This window comes from Calliopsis andreniformis, chromosome 3 (genome assembly GCF_051401765.1).
Source record: "Calliopsis andreniformis isolate RMS-2024a chromosome 3, iyCalAndr_principal, whole genome shotgun sequence".
In the NCBI taxonomy this organism is placed as follows: domain Eukaryota; kingdom Metazoa; phylum Arthropoda; class Insecta; order Hymenoptera; family Andrenidae; genus Calliopsis; species Calliopsis andreniformis.
Window position 1 is genome coordinate 28,540,858 of NC_135064.1, and position 19,987 is coordinate 28,560,844.

Here is a 19,987-nt window from a genome sequence, read left to right on the forward strand (position 1 = left end):
ACTTGGATTCAACCGGAAACCAACTGTCAGTGGTCTTTCGAGTACTTTGCATAACGACAGATGGATATTGCAACGAGATTATTTCGAGAAGACTTTGAAGTAAATTAGAAAGAGGAAGATGTTCGCTCATGTAATTTTCACGGAACGAATTCTCGTTACACTCGAGGAAGACACTAATTTCCGACGCGAGTCTGGGAGAGTTTCTGCTAAAGGATTGAAGGGTGTATACTAGATTTTTAATTGCGCGGTATGTGTTTTATTTATTAACGTCACCATCGTCTGCTTTGGAAAAGGGTGTACATTTTAATTAAAATTCGCAATTTGTCGCGTTGCAATGAACTTTTCATCTCCGAGATTGCAAATATGACGTCCAATTAAATACAGAAAGGTGACCAAAGCTTCGCTCGATAGATAAGACAGTTTTTAACACATATTTCTTTGATCAAAAGTATCTGTTAACTTGGCAATTAGCAGCGGTTGGATTGATCCAGAAAATACTCAAGCTACTCATTTGTTACAAGAATAATGACTGTAAGGTACCTGTTTCGATTTTTAATTAAATTTGTGATCAATTTTAAATAAGAATTCCATTTAATACTAAAAATATCGTCACATTTCACTGAAATTTAAATCAAAAAGTACCACCACTAGTTAACTTCTTCTCCTGATAGAAATTAAAATTGAATAAAAATTGCTATTTTAAGGATACACTCGCACCTATAACTGCCACCAGAAATGCTATCTTCAACCTACTAATGCAGCCTCAAAATTAGTCTGCGTGCTGTAGTTCGAGAATCATTCCCTTCAAAGACAGAAACGAGGGTCGTAATTAGCAATTCACGAATCCGTCGTTGTCACGAGCGCTCGACGATATACCGAGGGCCCTCGAGGAACACCAACTATACTAATCGCGTCGTATACAGAACATTTCGTCTTTAATCGACTGACACCAGGTCCGCTGATTAGATTAACGAATTATCGGCATCACAGGGCAAAACGAGACGCTCCCGAACGCTTCTCGCCTTCGATTCGCTTTTAATCTATCGCCAACTCCTCGTTGGACATTTCCCCTCTTCCTCCTTTCCAGCTCGTGTTCTGAACGACAAATGAGGCCTCTTCCCGGCCGGAAAGTTAATTGATTAAAGTTCCTTTACTCCGTTATACCTCGAGCAATTCTCTGCTAAGATCGATGGAATCCATTTTTTACGTTTTTTTTTATACATTCACGGAACGATAAAATTCGCATCGCTTAACCGATTGGTCGTCATTCGTTGCCGAGGACAGGAGACAAATTTCTCCGAAAATTGAGGATCTCATTGATAATCGTTACAGGACGCGTTGCGAACTTGCAAAATGTTTGATAATTTTCTTAGTATACAGGGTACTTCAAAATATGTGGGCTTGATAGTGACTCTCGGTGACCTTGAGGACAAGTACTTCTCTTCTTTTTTTAAACAATATGTACTATTGTTAAATGAAACGTTCTCTAGCAGTATCTTTTTAAAGTGAAACTTTTGTTGTGTGGGGAAAGAACACTGCCATTTGAAGGTTCAACAAAATGGAGTAAAAAAAATTAGAAAAATGGCATGAGTGTAAACTAGAAGTTTCTAACAATTCCTAATTTCTATACTAGTATTTTATCTAACTATCATTGAGAATTTCGTGACTTCTTACCTTTGAGACACTTCATAAGTTTGCAAAGCTAATATCTAATAAATATACAGATCTATAATTGTGACTAAATCTATTTCACTATCGCTATACGCTAAAGACTGTTCTCCATTGACTATCAAACATTGACAGATCAAAGATGATAAAATCGAAATCAAGGAATATCGCAGAATTCAGTCACTGAGAATGTATAATTAATCAGTGGATCCTTAAAATTTCTATGTATCTCTTGCGCAAGTATCTCCGACTAACACGTGGCAGCTCTGCACACTCAGATTCCTGTTGGTCGTAAAACGGTCTATTCGCATGCAATATATAACGGGAGCCACAAAATTCAGCCACGACTACTCTCTTTCCTCTATGAAGCTCATGCCACTGGAAAGAAGCTGCGCTGTGCTTGGAGAAAACTGGCCCGACTCGTTCTTCCGGCCTTTCCAATCGTCTATAACTTCAAAGGCACCGACGAGTCGTTCTCCCTTGCCAGTTTTAACCATAGACCGCCAACTAAATTGCAAAACATACATCCAGTCACCTCTAGAGACTATTCCTCTGACAGTCGCTAATCCACTCCTTTCTAATTTAAAAAAAATTAGTGTCGGTTCTCGTTTCGATAAAATCCTTGCCTATCTATCGGTCTACTCTAATCGTTCGCCTGATTGACGTTAAAAGAAGAAAAAGAAAGAGAAAAAAAGAAAGAAGAGGAACTGTTGATAATCCGTGACATATCGAATAACGGAAAAGAGAGATCTAGCGCGATCACGTTGCCGTTATTTCCGTAATCGCTCTGAGAACCCGATACACATCGGTCCTGAGGGTATTTAACGTCGCCACGGATATCAGTCTCTTGCGTTCGATCAACTTAATCACATTGGCTATCAACTGAGCATCTTACCATTCAACTTGTTCAGGTCTCACCGAATTAATGGCTCAGCCATGTTTATTCATGCACGTATAATCACGTATCTATGTTGCGATATCTTTGGGTTATCCAAGATAACAAATTGCTCTCGTTACGGTTTTTATAGGTTTTTTTTATAGCTAATAATATACAGTACTATCCATACGTTTTGAAATCACTCTAAAAAATGGATTTAGCAAGTGTACGAAGAGCTCAAATGATTTTGATTTGAGTGTTCGGAAGAAATGAATCAAAATTACTTGAGCAAAGTGTATAATACAATGGCAATACATAAGTTCTGTAACATGTCAAATTCGAAAAAATTTGAAAGTCTGAAAATTTGAATGAATTGCTTTTTTCTTAGTCGAACAATATTATTTTTATTGTTGAAATATAAAATAAATTGCCACACACATAAACAATGTACATGCAAGAACACCATGAACAATGAATAACTTTTAGTAATAACAAGTCGACTGTTTATCAAACAGTCCCAATAACTTTGCATAAATCATTTCATGACGATCCTTAACTTGTGGACGGTACTGTATGACCACCAGGAAGATATATTTCCGACTTTTTCAATTTGAACCACACCTCAATATCCAATTCCGCGAATGAATACGCGACATTACTTTTTCTATCAATTCGTTTGCCAGCAATTTTTCAAAACCATTTATTGCTTCTGCTCTTTCTGTCAATGCATACGTTCGTTTCATTCCTCGATTTCTGCGCCAGGATTCCTCAATTCCCATCTACAAAAGAGAGAAACGAGTCTCGAAAAGAGCAACGAGTTCTGCGTTGAGTTTCAAGACTGTCTCGTTGGGTCGTATGACTCAACACGAGTGGAAACAGAAAGGTACTTAAAAGACCGACCAGCGGAAGCGCTAAACAATGAAAAACCTCGTTCGTTGGTGCGTGATCAGATATATATGCCATGCAAAAACATAATCAATGACTTTCAGCCGGCCATACACAGAGAGACGTAACAGGGTTGACCGGAAACTGCGATGCAGGCAGGAGCAGAGTGATTCTTCCTTTCGACATACGTATGAAGGATAAAGTAATTTTCGTTGTTTAGAAACCTCATTTTTCAGAACAAATAGTGTTGAAATTTAATTGAATAGCTGTGTTCCACTTGAGAAAATTCTATTTGGAAAATTACTTTACTGTGAGCTGATTCTGCCAAAAGAATCATCATATCGATTCTCACATACGTAGTATTAACCCTTTGCACTCGAAGTTTGTGAATTTTCCATACATTTTACCTACTCAGAAGGGACAATCGAGTGAAAAGGGTTAAAATGAGAATATCGACATTTTCCACCATAATTTTCTCAGTCAACCCCTTATACATCCATTTCACATCCTGTATATACAGCGTGTCCTCGAAGTACAGTCGAAGTAAAACAGTTTGGCTGATCAAGGTCACTCCATCATTACGAATCTTTTCCACTTCACACTTTAATCATCTCACCTCGATTTTCTCCCCTCATGTAGCGTGTAATGGAGCATGGCTAACGATAAAACAGTAGGAGACTGACAGTAAGGACATGGCTAATGATACAAGGGATATTGGCATTACAGTTCAGGGTGACTTAAGCTATGTCTCCACTGAAGCAATGACATCGAACACCTCGTCACCTTTTTCTGCTACATTTTCCATAATGTTTCTAGCAAACGCCAACTTATAGACACATTTTATCCCCGCTGAAGCAACATAATCCGAATAATATTTGCCTTTTGTTTCGATTTCAAGGGAATATTTGCCGCTAACAATAGAAGTACGAAAAAACCTGGAGAAATATTAGATGACAAGTGGCGACTTTCTCAAGATACACGGAGCAGCAACGAAGAAGTTGAACTCACTGTTGCTTCAGTGGAGACCTAGCTTTATAGTACACCATGAGACGCGTCTGTCACTGTCATGATCGTACCAACCGATAATAAAGGGACAATAAAGGAGAAATAAAAGAGAAATAAAGGAAAAATAAGGGCAGCCACTGAGTGACCTTGATCAGCCAGTCTTCCCTCTCGACTCTAGCGATCGTTGATTCAAAGACACTCTGTACGCGGTACATATACAATACATAGATATAATATAGAAAGAGAGAGAGATCTAGACGAGATGGAACTAGACGGAGGGACTCACGCGACAAGCTCGCCGAAGAACCTGATCTTCCTGTGGCAGGTGTCGAGGAGGGAAAGACGCGAGGAGACGGTGGAGCTGGTGGCGGATCCGGCGCCATGGTGGACGGGCGTCGGCGGGGCCGATAAGGTCGAGGACGTCGAGGCGGAAGAATCCTGGAGAACGACGCGCGCCGGGGAGCGCAGCATCGTCGTCGTGGTGATCGTCGTCGTCGAGGACGATCTCTTCGGCGCCCCGTCCTCGTGTCCGAGGACCTTTTCACGTACGCTGGGTATGCACCAAATCTTGTTCGGTTCTCATCGAACACCGGCCGCGACACCGAATCGCCTGGTGTTCGCCTTACCGCACGACAATTTCAACTGTCCCCCTCAACTCTTCAGCTCCTCAACTCTCTACTGTTCCACGACTCTCTCGAAAGTCTAGACCCCCGAATTGTCCACCTTCTTTCTCAGCGTTTGGGTTAGTCCTCGTTCATCCGTTACTTTCTCAAGGCGCTTTTAGCCGAACTTCCTTTGCCTCGAGTTGCTTGGACTTTAAAGCTGTTAGGTCGATGCAGTCTTCTTCTGGGTCATAGCAAAACGTCGTCGAGGCCATGTTCCTCGCTGCGGGTCCAATAGTTATCGATCCACTTACTGGTGAACCGCGGGCTCGACCAAGATCGCGCCTCGATGAACCGAGAATCTGTGTACGCGCGACAAGGCTCGATTACTGTTCAACTTAGCTTCCTCCACCTACTCGTTCTTGGGTATTCCCAGTATTCTGGGTTCTGATTAGCCGCTATATCAAATTTAGAGACTAAGTGAAGATTTCTAGGTTAAGTGAGGATCTCGGAATGCCGTTCTCTTTGATGTTCGCTACTCTGATAATGAAACTGTTTAGGATAGGACTTTAAAAGTTCTTTAAAAAGTAATGTTTATTCCAAGTAGGATCCGAGGAACCTCATAACCAAGATAGACCGTAAAACAAATTATCTTCTCATAAAAAATATTGCAATACTTTCTTGAAATCCCTGACCATTTCACCTTTAATACTCTCCATAATGGAACGTGGCTAGCCAAATGACCCAATATTCACCTGGATAGTACAATATTCCAACAACGAATCTCTCCGAAAACAAAGAATGGAATAGCAAGCCGCGTGTTTCTCGTCAGCTCGAGGGATCTAGAAACCAGAACGTATCACGATCGCGATTACGTCTCCTCGGTTGTTTCACTTCCTTGTTTCCCGTTTCTCGAGAGGGTTGGAGTGCAAAAGAATTTTTCGAATATACCCTGCTGGACCAGCGCCAAAGACTTGGACGTGGCCGCGTGACTTTGTCAGTGGTTGTTTCGGCATCTTCGGAGGATCGAAATGCGACGAGCATGTTCGTTTATAGAGCATGGAACTGCCTACATAAATATCGACCTATCGCCTCTCCTGAGTTCATGAAGCTTATTGAACGCATAATACAAACTTTATTAATTAATTTTCTGTCTCGAGATTATGATTAGATTATAACTACAACACTGGAAGACTTTGAAGAACCTTCACTCAATTATGAGCCATACTATAGTGTTGTCACGATATAAGCTCGCGACTTAAAATCAGGCAAGAGTTAATGGAACGTAGGAAGCTCAGTTCCAGCACTATATTTACAATAGCAACTTCAAGTTACCTTCTCACAGGCGAAGTCCAGATAAAGCGAAATAATGGTTTAGAAGAAACATGGGTGTCTTAGACAAGCTTATATCGAGACTGTATTCGGAATTTCATTTCGTACCATTGCGAGAATTGTTTGCTTTTTGGCGAGACGAAGTTATGTTCATCATTGCACGATTCATAATCCAGTGGCTTCCAAGACGCCTGCTCAGACGGAAATAACGAGCGTGCATCGAATGTAAGCAGGATCGTAAATTCGGCTCAATTTATTGACCCCTCAAGCGCGATTAAAGAAATGTCCGCCTGCAGGAACTACATTCTTCACAAAGTTCGCTCCGGTTCCTCGATATTTATCACCTGTCCCCTTATAACGTGAACCCTACTTGCTTCACAAAATTTTTGTGCTGGCAAAATGCCGTATAATTTTTATATATATATATAGGAAAAACTTAATTACTTGCTTCGAGTAACTAAACGATAGATTGAAAGTACTTTTTCTCGCGAAACAAAAGTTTTGTTGAAGTACTTGACACAAAATATTCCTTTACACGTGTTTTTTTTCTATTTCCTGTTAAATTTAAAACATACACGCCAGAGTGTCACGACTATTTCCGAAAGCTTGTATTCGCTAAATTTTCTCTAAACTATTTCTAGCAACGACCAGTTAAATTGAATTTCAAAGTCAGATCAACGTCTAAATCTACTCGCAGAAAGTATAATTGGCTACTGCGACTAGAACATGGCTGGCATATATCGTTGTCTGTTATGATGTTTGAAAATGACACAGCAACGATAAATGCCTGTATTGAATTGTAAAACAGGCAGTGGCAGACTGATAACGAGACAATAAGTGAGAGGAATACAAAGTACTTCGGAATAAATATTTCCTTTAAGAAATTGCGACGTTCGAGGAAACACACTTTTCTCCTTTCACCGATAAAACAAATAGATACTTCTAACTGAATTATCTCAACCTTACCTCAACATTTGCCACACAAAATTTAACAAAATCTCCTAGCATTCATACTTCAAAATATATAACACTATCATTCCGTCACGACAGGGTTCACTAACAGAATAAAAGTGATCAAGATACAAATCTTCTTTACACAAGAAGACCTAGAAGCTGGAAGAGAAGTTACACATCTTCGGTATCCTCTGCTCGAAAAATAATGCCACATAATAGATCTTTCGGCGCTGACGGAAAGGTCGATACTAATAGAGACATCAACAATTTACATAACCCTAGGGGAGGGGGAGGGGGACGATAAGTCGCGCCTCGATATAGTAATAGGATGAAAGTATTATGGATGTAACATGCAGCTCGCGGCAAACAAGGTTTTTCCAGCGCCGTATAAATTAAATCATTGGGCCGCTTACGTCAGTTAGCGGCGTGGTTGCTGCAAAATTTCCGCGACGCCGACGACAACGGAGCCAAGCCTTCGGTCGCGATCAATCGCACATCGACGATCGAAATTTATGCTCGACCGAGCGCCTCATTAACGTGACGTCATTAAGTCACGGAGACGGATGATAGAACGTACGTGATTGGCGCAACAACAACCTGTCTCGCTTCCTCTTTGCTTTGGGAGGGGTGGGTGAGTTCAACGTACAGGTTGTCCAAAATACCCAAGAAGATATCAGAAAAGATGATTCATCGTTGGAGCGAAACTTGAATTCAAATAATCATGGAATAAAGTCGTAGAAAATAGACCCAAATGTGCATTTTTCGTGACACAGTAAAGTTTGCTATGAAAATGATTTTAAGAGCTCATAGACTGCACTTTTCAATATTTCTATAAAAGATTATAAAGTGTAACGTCAGATAAAGAAGACGAAGATAAAATCGAGATAACCTGCTTTCTGATGGTCCTGTTATCTTTGGAACGCTGCAATGGTAGGAATATCAAGTTCCAATTGGATTTCTAATAGAGAAACAACACAGTTGATGGATTAAGAGATAGCGAGATCTTGATTGCAGCCTTGCATAGCTAAGCGAGAGATAGGAAGCTGAGGGAACCTAGAAATGTAACAATTAACAGTAGTGGAAACTGAAGACGTGATGGGGATAACTAATGGCGTAATTGGGAATGGTGGTCCAGTACCCTTGAACAGTCAATTTCTTCTGTTCTGACTATTACAAATTGGGGTTGTGCCCATAAATCAATTAAGAGTGATAATCAATAACGGTGATACAGTAGGTCTAGTCAATAGCAAATCATGGCAATATCGAACATACGTAATGAACTTTCAAAATTATTTTCTAAATTAATGGGCCCCATTTACGAATCTATTAATTTAATATGCCATCAATTTTGTGCTGTATAGTTGAAGGTAGTTTCAGGATATTTTGCGTAGACTTCAAGGATTACCGAAGTTAACAGAAATAGACGTGATCGACGGAAGTTTTGCTAATTACTAAATCGACAGCGTTGAATCTCTACGCGCGTGTCTACGCTAGCGAATTTACATCATTGATATTCATTTTCCACGCCTAATCAAGGACACGTGATGATTGACCAATGAGCCACCAACGACGACAATGCGGCTAGTCGATTCTAATTAGACTTAGCACGAGCAAGCTTCACAGAAAGTGAATTAGACTATTCTTTAATTATTGGAGCGACGTGGCTAAGTGGATTTCATCTTACTCATTTCGTTTCAATCTTTTTCTCGCTTAAAATAAATATTAAACTGAATATTATATACTAAAGTGTGAATGGAGTTATCGATTTTACTCACATTCATACTAAAACTGATTCATAATTTTGAAGTATATCTAAAAAAAGAAACTTTAATAAGTATAACAGTGAATATAACACTTAATTATTATATTATCGAATTCCCCAAGTGGCAATATCTGAACTAAACCGTTATCACGTGCTGACTGTCAGTAAAAAAATTATCATTATATACACCAAACACAGTAAGCACGATAGCCTAGCTTAACGTCAGAAGTAAGACAGCTGATCGCACAGAAATATCAGGTGTTGACACAAACACTGCCAATCAAACTTGTCTTGACATGAAATGGTAACACAAGATGTCAAACACTATGTTTCAATAGAATTAAATTTATTAAATAATATTATTGTACACAATCTATTTGATAAAGACTCCTAATGCAAGCTGTGTTACATAAAGAAAGGACTACCAAATAATTCACTGGATTTCGCGTCTATTGTCATCAAAAGGCGCCGACATATCGCTCGGATAACGTCAGTTGCATCAGATAATTGATCGAAACTGACAAACAGAGACGTCGGCAAGTAGATCGATAAATTATTTATTCACAAAGCTAATATTACGTCCTATTCGTGTCTCCGGTAAAAGCAACGATAATCTCGTCAGTAGAGAGCGTGAAACTTTCTCTGAACTGTACATAACCGTAAGTCGCAAAGAGTCGAGTCGAATGTTGCAGGAGACGATCGAGGAACCTCTGTTTGTCCCTTCTTTCCCGACTCCAAGGCGTTTTCCGGCCCTCTTCAAGTTCGAATCCAAGTTTTACTGCCTCTTGATAAAGCGCGTCAGATGTAACGGAGACGAGACGTAAGACCCAACATCTTGTAAAATTTTGGATCGCTAAGCTTTAACAGTCTACTCAAATTTCATACCTAAACTACTTGTTGGCCTTTAGATTTTAAACAGAAAACTAGAGATAAAGAAATGAAGAAAGCCATCAAAAAAATATTTAATTTTCAAAATTTCTAAAGACTTCTAAAAGTCTAATGAAATTTTCAAATATTCAAATATTCAAATATTCAAATATTCAAATTTTCAAATATTCAAATTTTCAAATATTCAAATATTCAAATTTTCAAATATTCAAATATTCAAATTTTCAAATATTCAAATTTTCAAATATTCAAATTTTCAAATATTCAAATTTTCAAATATTCAAATTTTCAAATATTCAAATATTCAAATTTTCAAATATTCAAATTTTCAAATATTCAAATTTTCAAATTTTTAAATATTCAAATTTTCAAATTTTTAAATATTCAAATTTTTAAATATTCAAATATTCCAATATTCAAATTTTCAAATATTCATATAATGGCACGGAACACGTAAATTTTCTTAGTCCCAGAATTACTATCCTGTTCCTTTCAGAATCAATAAATAGCTATATAAAGTCTACCATATGTTTCATCTAGGATTATGGTTTCGGAACAGCTAGATCGTTACCAAGAATTCATCAGCTACTATTTGATTCTCAGAATGTTTAACTGCCTTCAAGATAGCAACGCGGAAGAGATTAAAGTCTGGAAGAAATTCGATTCCAAGTGAAGAATACACAATTTAGGCAGCAAGGCGAACTTCACTATTGCATCGCTTTACCATGAAATCACGGTGGAAATTGCTTGTCGGAGAACCCGATGACTGCTGCAACTTTCGCGCTTGATACATTCCTCCTCGTTCACTTTTCATTGATATTACAGAAATAACGCGCACCTCTCCGACTGGAATAACTACAGTGACATTAAGTGTACTGAAAAATAGATTCGCACGCGATTGCCGTGATCGCTTTAGTTTGCTAAGTCAATTTGAATGAAGGATAAACGAAATGGAAAACTTTAACTAGATTTCAGGAGAGTTTAAACAAAATATTAGTTTAGCAGAAAGGAGAAGGTGACTGAAGGACTTCGAAAGCATCTCCTGTTTGCAGTTTCAGTTAGCTGGGAATACTAACTGAGAACACTCATCGTTTGAGATTCCTAAACTTCAAATAAGGAGTTTGCCCAATACACATGGCGATAAAATCGAAATCAAGAAACTCGAGCTTCAAGATCCTTTAATAAGAAATTCCACGTATCAATGTACTCCAAACATTTGCAAAGCTTCTTCAAATATCTGTAGCCAGATGGCAAAACCTGATATATCACTTTTCTTTCAAAATCCAGATATATACCGAGAGAGATGAAATCTCTCAGATATCACGTAGATTAAGATAAAAGTAAGATGGCAATTCCTGAAATATGGGCTTACGTAACTTGAAAATTGCCGTCAGGAAAAATTAGAAAATCATGATGTATCAAGTTTGGTCATCTGACCACAGATTTATAATACAATATCAAACATTTCCCTAGTACGTGTTTCAACTTGCTTGCCTTTCAACCCACCCAGTCTTCACACCCTATAACAAGGACTACCATGAAGAAGAAAATCCATCGTACCTCTCTAAAGCTTCCCCACACAAACTTCCATGACACATCGGGAAGGAAGCATCCGAGTCACCCCTGTGTCGGTCATTCAGTGTCTAGAACACAAGGACCCGAGTAAGTACATTTGGACTCGGTTCAATTAGAAAGGAGTTCTAGTGATTGACCGGCCAAGTGAATGAGAGGAGGAACAGCGAGAATGGAGTAGGCAGAGACAGAAAACTGGCGTCGAGCAGGAATGGGGCGTGATAATGGTCCTCTAACCACGTGGTCGGCGGAAGAGTTCTTTGACGACGGCACTGTGCAGCCCGCTGCAGCCGCAAGACGTCTCGTATTCGTTCACCGGTTGACGGCGATCGTCTCGACGCGGCTCCGTCGGGTGCTCGAACGCGACTGATACAGAAGTCCTTGCATGCCCCCTTCCGCGACGACGACGCCAGGCGCCGGGGTGTCGGGTGGGGAGGACACGACGAGCGTCCAGCCGTGCAAGCCCATCACCCGGAAATGGCAGACACAAAGGGGTGCGGAGGATCGACGGAATAATGCCTCGGCGTCTCGCCCCGCGGGGGCTTTGTTTAAACAATTAACGGGTAGTTCGGTTCTTTCTTGGAAGGACCGTGGTCGATGGGGCGTGACAATGGAGAGCTGTTAATTGACCTGCCTATTGCTAGTTGCCTAGCAATGACGGTGCTGGAGGCACTTGGGTTGGAATTGTGATCTTTGGATTTTGATGAGGCAAAAGCAGGTTAGTTTTACCCTCTTGAGGGAGGAATCTTTGTCAGGCCGAATAGACTAATTGTGTTTTATTTTCTAAATGAATTGTAAAGAAGGTAGATACTCCAGGGAATATCTAATATCTACCTCACGAGTTTTCATTCTTTTGGAAACTTTCAAATAATTGCAATTCTTTCTCAATCAGTCAGCGAATTTTTCTAGAGGAAATTTGTGACGGAGATTGATCGAAGCTTTCATACTGATATTAGAAAAATTGGATCAACATTTATATTTAAAAGGATGAAGAAGCATCCAGTTTATAGAAGGGCTTGGGAGTAGAACCGAAGGTAGTTATTTTTATACCCTAAATGTGCACATTACCTTAGTTCCCTTTCAAGATCATTTTTAATGAACAATATTGATTTCTAAGGGCTGTTCAATATATTTTAAACATGTTACATAAAAGATGCTATAGCTCTGAAAATAAAAAAGAATTTTATCTCAGTATAAAATACTTTATATGAATTACAAATTGGCGCTTGAAGTGGCTAATAAAATGTATTTAGGGTAAATGAAGATAAAGCAAGATAAACCGAGATAACCCGAGAAAACCCCTTATATCAAACTTGGAACTGGATCCAGAATATAAAATGGGTCACGGCTCTGTACAGAAAGTGTTTACGTTGAATTAAACTCAAATCCCATTAAACTTGAAGAACAATATAGGACGTAAGAGAGAAATACTACTTTTATTTTTCAATTTTTGTGTCATTATTAAAATTACTTCAGGCACTGACTAACATCTGAAATTGCGTTTCCCACAAGTCATGTTTTAATAGCCTCAATTATCGTCAACAAAGTTCATATCTACATTGCACAAGCCGACGAATAAAAAGCCGAGACGAAATTGGTGCTGGGCGTGGTGGAAAAGCTGGGCTTAGATATAGAAGGCTCGTCTAAATGTACCAGTGGGCGTGAACTTGAAAGATAAGATAAAACCAATGGATTAGGTCAGGATTGAATCTAAACAAAATCTGGGTCACGTTTGGATCAAGTTATAAAACGAGGTCTGGGTTAGGATCTGGGTTAGCATGGATGCGAGCCCCAAGATAACAGCTTAGCCGTCGGTTATGTAAGGATTAATCTCTATCAGGTGGGAATAAAGGGCATGAAAACGACAAAACGATACCGCCAGATCAACGTAAACGTGTCGGAGAAGAATGATGGGATATATATTCCAGAAATAGCAGTTTAAAAATGAAAAAAGAAACACGTGGAAAGTTTGCGAGACTACAAAATTTGGATATTTGTAACATTGAATATCTAAAAATGTAAAAAATGGAAAATTTTGTAATATAAAATGATTTTCAACTTCCTCCATTTCTCCATCCTTGGGGCCATCATATATCCAGATACATTGCATTTAGTCTAATTACATATGGATAAAGGTATCATTCGAATGAAATTACGACACTGTTATCGTCCCATTCTAGGCCACGGAATTACTGCTCATCGCGCAGAGCGTGCACCCTCTTTGTGTCGCGGCGTGGCGTGTCGCGGCGGGCATACAGAGATTGGAGGGATGGAAGAACGGCAAAGCGTTCAGGCGAACCGGGAATGACGAACAAATACCTAGCAGCGCGCGCAACAAAGCTACGTAGAATGCGTTATTGCAGCGGCAAACAGGATCAGCCGGTGGCGTCTGTTGAAGCGGCCAAGCACGATGGGCAAATATGTAGATAGGAAACGACAGATAGGACAAAAGATCCGGAGCGTCGACGCGGCAAATGGAACTGATTGAAACCCTCCCGCGAATCTGCGCGCTCCTGATAATCCTCGCAATTTTCCTTTTTTCCTGTCACCGTTCGAGTAATCACTCCGCGTGTAGCTCCTACAGCTGTTTGTGCCACTCTCGTCGAGCTTCTTCAAATTTTCCAATTTTTCTGTGTCACCGCGGCACTCCTTCTCAGGGGGTTCATCGCGTTTTTTTTCTCATCTTCAGACGGCTTTTTTGGAGGAATATTAACCTTTTCGTGACTAGTAGGATGTATTCGTCCTACTTATTTTTTTCTGGTATCGTACCTAGAATGATATTGAGCTTAATTAACAAAAAAGTAACAGATGCTCAAAAAATTCATTCTGTCATGATAAGGTTAAGTAATTTATTCCATTCAAAATAGATGCAGTCAGTCGTAAAGGCTGACATACACTCAGTGAAATTAACTTTTTCAAAGATTGTAATTTAGATTTTCGTGACTGACTGTACCCCTTCGTATAGCTACTCTTGATAATTTATATTTCTCTTCCGCGAATTTGCATGTAGTCCCTACTTGAGCGTCTTCAATATCGCAATGAATAACTTCCATAACAAAAAAGGAAACAATACGAAGGCAATTAAATCAGAGCGAATGCAAAGTTCTTATCTTCAGTCTATAAACAAGAACTCTAGATTTACAAAAGTATCCTATTCAATTACCTGTCACTGCGGAATAAAAATATATCTCTGTCCAATTAATAATAAGAAGTATGAGTAATTAACGATAAAGGTTTCTACTTAATCATATCGAAATAACTGTAACACAGTTTAATAAGCGAATTGACTTTCATGGAAAATTACGTTGACACAAAAACTATATTAATGAAATCACGTAATAAAACCGACGAGCAGGTATCTAGCTTGAGATAAGTGCGCTTCGAAACATGCTCTGTCACAATGCGACAGACGGATAGAATTAAAAGTAATTTATTAGCACGACCGTGCGTGCATACTATTACAATGTAGACAGACGACAATGAGACATGCGAAAAAATATTTACTGATTACAGAGGGTCTTTCATTTATTAGGAATAATTATAACAATGTCTTCTTATGTTCCATGGATAATAAGTCATCATCCAAGAAGAACTGCTACATTCATATATCACTGATTACTTCAAAGTAATATCTGCTAACACTATACATTCTATACAACTAACAATAAAACACCCCGCAGAAGTATTAAAGAAAAAGCAGAAAAATCATACCCTCTCAATTTGATGAAAGAATGTTAATCCCATCCCCCAAGGTATTTGCGCGTAAATAGCCCCAGGCGCGCAGATCGCTCGTGAGCACGGCTTAACGAGCCAGCGCTCAGGCTTTTCCCCAGAAAGGTTCAAGTTTCCCCGATGCACGCGTGATCCAGCGGCCCGTGGGCGCTGATAAATCGGATTCGGAAGAGGCGCGAAGGGAAAGAAGCGTAAAGGCGAGACGATGCGTGTGCGTGGCGTCCCGAAAGGAGGGAGGGCAGCTAGACGGACTGGCGGATTCGCGGGGGCAGAGCGGAATATTGATTGTCGCAGAGTTGGAGTGGCAGCAGAGGGGCCGGCCAGTCAGCTGACTCGAGTTGCCAGCTCACAGCTGATCCCGACACACAGCGTAGCGCGTCGCGGCGCAACTACCGTCGCATTGCTGCCCTCCCTCTCCTCTCGCGCCTTAGCTGCCCCTCTCGGCGCGAGGAACCCGGTGCCCTTCGCGCGGAACGTCCTCCGCACTCCCATAACCCAGACTTTCCCAATTTTTCCTCCTCTGCGGACCTTCCCCTAATGGCCCTCGCGAACCACTGCGCGAGCTGTTCCTCGCTGACCGAGAAGCGACACGTGTTCTTTGGGTCGCTCGTGGAGCCGAAAGGTCATGCACTGTGTCGACTCTATTTCTATCAGCCGAGATAAGCGATCTTCGATGGCAAGTGTATCGTCTTTCGGCGTCTTTGGTAATGTGTACGGGCATATTGCGAATGATACAGCACGCTTTCGAGTCGAGTGGTTGCTATTTCTTTTTTATGTGTTGAGATCTCGAAGGGTGGATTCTGGCTGATGGGGTGCTGGCTACTGGATCCTGATTATTTCTTTTTAAATGAAGAGTAATTTGACCTTGTTTGCTCACAGCATTCTATCGAATTGCAGAGACATTTTTTAGGAGTATCTAACGAGGGATGCATGTCCCACTCATTATGAAAGTGGTCTAAGTCAAAAATGTACAAAAGTGCAATTTGTTACTTACTTTTTTATGTAACTGGATGCAACGTCGAATAAGTGGTAAATTCAACTTTTTAGATTTTTTTACTTAGACCATTTTCATAGGTACCGCCACACACATGTTTTGCGGAGTATGCTACGTGCTCAATTGAGAAACAGAAGTGATGGGTCCAGTACTAACCAAGTGATTAAGAGAAAGCACTCTACTTTTTAAGTATTCTCACCCACTAGCGCAATTTCTAGCTTGGATAGTGAAGTATAGAGTGTCTTAGGGAGCAAGCTCAGCAGACTAGAATTCCTAAGAGACTTAAAAAATTAAAGAAAGAAATTAAGATTACACAATTCGTGTCTTCTCCAATTTAACCACAGAAAGTTTGTAGCTCTTTGGAAACGTAGATGTAGAATCTATAGGTAGCGAGCACGCGACTCTAAGCGCGTGCGAGGGCGAAAAGTAGACCATGACCTTGACTCGTGAGCGACTTCTACCGAAACCCCTCGAAACTCGAGCCCAGGGCGAGGAGACGCGATAATGATGCATTTAGCAGAAGGCGAAGAAGAGGACAAGCACGAGGAGCCAAGTAAACGTGGAAAGTCTCTATGAGGCGAGTAGACTCGTTAACGATCGAATGAGGTGAACAAACAACGTCGAAGAACCTTCGATTTCTTCGTTCGAGCGATCGAAAAGGGCCGTCGACCGAGATTTCCCGCCCAGCTGACTGCGAGCGCTATTCATCGCAGGAATTCAAATGAGAGCGATTTCAATCGTGAAACGAGTGGAAAACGCGTGGCGACTGTTTTCATAGACGAATCTATGTCTTCGAATATAAGGTCGTACTTTCCTCTTTATTGTTATAAATTCTATTTGGAGAGAAATAAAAAGTTTAGCACCATATGTCGCGAACGAACAGTTTTCTCATAAAGCTGTTAAACCCCATTCTCCAACTTGCAATATTACACGATTCTGATAAGCTGACAAAACTTTACTGCGGTTTTATTTTCTGCAGGTGCGACTTGATTATATGTTTTTGGAAAATAAACGTTATATGTTTCAAGAGTCATTGGAGTGAATCATATCATACTATAAACTAATGGGGTTGGACCAAATTAAGGGTCTCTAGCTATCAATTTAGTGCTCTGATTATAAAATAGGGTGTAATTACCGTAACTCCAATTCTTTTTATTGCAATTATAATAATATGGATTTATTAGAAATTCTAAACTAGAATCAAGTTGTAAACTTGTAATTGCACCTTTCTGTACAAATTATATTCGCAACTAGTACCTTGCCCCCCACCCTAAAATTTTGTTCTGTAATTTCGACTTCTGAGTGTTCACTTTCTGGATCTCAGTAATTTCTGATCATATGACATACAAAACTACAAATAACATCAAAACTCGATTTGTTGTCTCATCCCCTTTGTTTTTCGCGGAAACACATAAATCTAGATATCGCACACTTCAATCACTAGCTTCATTACTCTGTTTATTCCCTGGTTTTTATTAGAACAGAACACATACGCAAGATGTGAAAAAGGGGAGCGATGCATTTCAAATATTGATACTACCGCCGAGTTAAATTAAACATCGGAGATGGAGACGAACGGTGCCTGAATCCACTCTAACTTCCAACAATTTTTATTACCATTCTGTGTTTACCCTCTGCCTAGCACACACGCTTCCTGAAAATGACGTAACGTCCTTTGGGAAATGGAGAGCTGCAAGACAGTTCACGAGGGATCTTTCTCTCTATCTATCTATCTCTCTCTCTCTCTCTCTCTTTCTCGATACTCTTCCCGTCCATGGAGTTTGCTTTCTCTCTCCTTTAAATCGTTTTGCATAAACAGACCACAGTTCCGCGTGGTTTTCGTAACTGCACTATTACAAAATTATGTAAAACAAAAGGACCCTAAAGAGTTGCAAAGTTGACTAAAAACTTGCCTCATTTCCCTGAAAGCCAGAGGAAGAAATTTCTAGCACGAAAGGAAGATGAATATCGTTAACCGCGTGAAAATAATCAATCTTTGTCGAAACGAGTTTATTTTGTTTAGTAAAATTGAGAAAAATTATTTGAGCTTCTTTTAACTGCATTGCACTATTGGGATTTCTTGTTTTTCTTGAATTAATATTTGCCAGTATCTGCATAAAAGCTATAATAAAATTAATAAAGCTACGCTCCCTAGGGAATCACGAGATAATATCGCGGAAACGTTCAGAAGATTTCCTGCTGCACCTTTTATTCCGGCAATTGTGTTGAAGTTCGAGCAAATCGAGCAAGCTTTTCGAGACAGAATACTGTAAATGTTCATTTGAATATTATACAAAAATATCACTCAGTTCGATCGCGAGAATATCGTGAAACGAAGCAATGTAGATGCATAGGTGGAAGAGTACTCAACGTTACGCTCCACCGAGGACGCTTATCGAAGCGCAAGTTGCATAATTTCGTATGCTCAGAGCGGAAATTAACAACTTAAACAGTAGCCGATATAATTTACTGTTAATTATGGTATCATGTTATCCCTTTTGCAATATAATTCTCCTGCCTTAAGCACGATTTTCTTATTTCCTCGTTAAATTGCAACGACAAGACCTCCATGGTTATTTTTATCTCAATTGAAATCACAAGACATATATGTAAGATTCACAGAAAATTGCTTAATCTCACCCGTTCAATATAATATTTTTATCGAAAAACTGCTCGATTATTCATTATGTTCGGTCATTTTTGTCGAACCAGTTTTCTAAGTTAATCAATACCGCTTATCGTTAAATAAACGTCGAATGGAAGACCATATGGCGGAGTATCGTCCGTCAATGGTCAAAAATTCATACGTCACTTTAATTACACCGGCTACTTCCTTCGTTTACATATAATTACTTGCTGGGAAGTTCATGTCAACGATGAAGACGCTGCTTGTTAATGGTCGACGAGTAAAATCGATAACAAAATATGAGAACACCTGGTTATCTGATAATTTAGGAGGAAAGTTGGTAATTCGAATATTTATTGAATTTCGAGCAATCAGTTTACGTTAACGAGGTACATAGCCATTTGCGGCCCTTATCGACTGCCTGCAACGATCCTCACTCCTCAAGTCTCTGTAAATTTAGTAAATACTCCATCGACCATTTAAATAAATTATTTCTTCTTTATCAACGACAACTGGCCTATGCAGTGGAACAAAAGAGCTTCGAGATCCAACTTTTAGAAGTTTAAAAGTAAGATGAGAGACATTAAAGACAGAATAAATGAATTTCACCGAAAGAGGTACATAATAGCAAAATCGTTGACTCAAGAGAAAGCAGGGTCTCAGAACGAGCCACAAAGTGAAATTTGGACTCTGCAACTGATTCCTGTTTCCACGCGTAGTGATTATTCAGGCGATCGAGCATTTTCTGGTGAAGTGTAGGAGCCTCTGCTACGAAGATTGGCGCCAGCATCCATAGTTTACGCGAAGGATGCGATCGATGGGCGAACGGCGCCCGAGAGACGGCTCCGAGCTCTTCCTACGCGTTTGTTTACTGTGCTGCTTTCTTCCTTCGTGCGTTCGCAGCCATTAACTGTCCCTACGCCACTTTCGACCCGATTCTGCAACACCCCGCGAACGCTCGATCAAAGAAAGGCCCCCTCCCTTTGCAGCGGGCTGTTTGTCGAGTGACGCGTTTCCGTAACAGCGCGGGAAACTTCTATATACGGGATGGAAAAGATGTAGCGAACTTCTAGAATTGTGCTTCAGTGTC

At 40.0% G+C, this 19,987-nt stretch overlaps 1 protein-coding gene across 5 annotated transcripts in view; it reads right to left on the reverse strand.

Moving 5' to 3' along the window:
• The window catches only part of Mob2 (MOB kinase activator 2), a 41,978-nt gene that overhangs the window by 8,276 nt on the left and 13,715 nt on the right, over positions 1-19,987 (reverse strand). The window contains exons 1-2 of one of the 5 annotated variants that reach the window (XM_076375808.1): positions 11,783-11,886; positions 11,534-11,616 (exon numbers count right to left, since the gene is read on the reverse strand). The exons of 1 other annotated variant lie outside the window; for it this stretch is intronic. In XM_076375808.1, coding sequence (XP_076231923.1) covers positions 11,534-11,571 — 38 coding nt within the window. In that variant the 5' untranslated portion in view covers positions 11,572-11,616; positions 11,783-11,886. Of the gene's footprint in view, positions 1-4,721; positions 5,400-11,533; positions 11,617-11,782; positions 11,887-19,987 lie in introns of those variants that run through there. 3 more of the 5 variants (XM_076375806.1, XM_076375805.1, XM_076375809.1) reach the window with 3 other exon arrangements.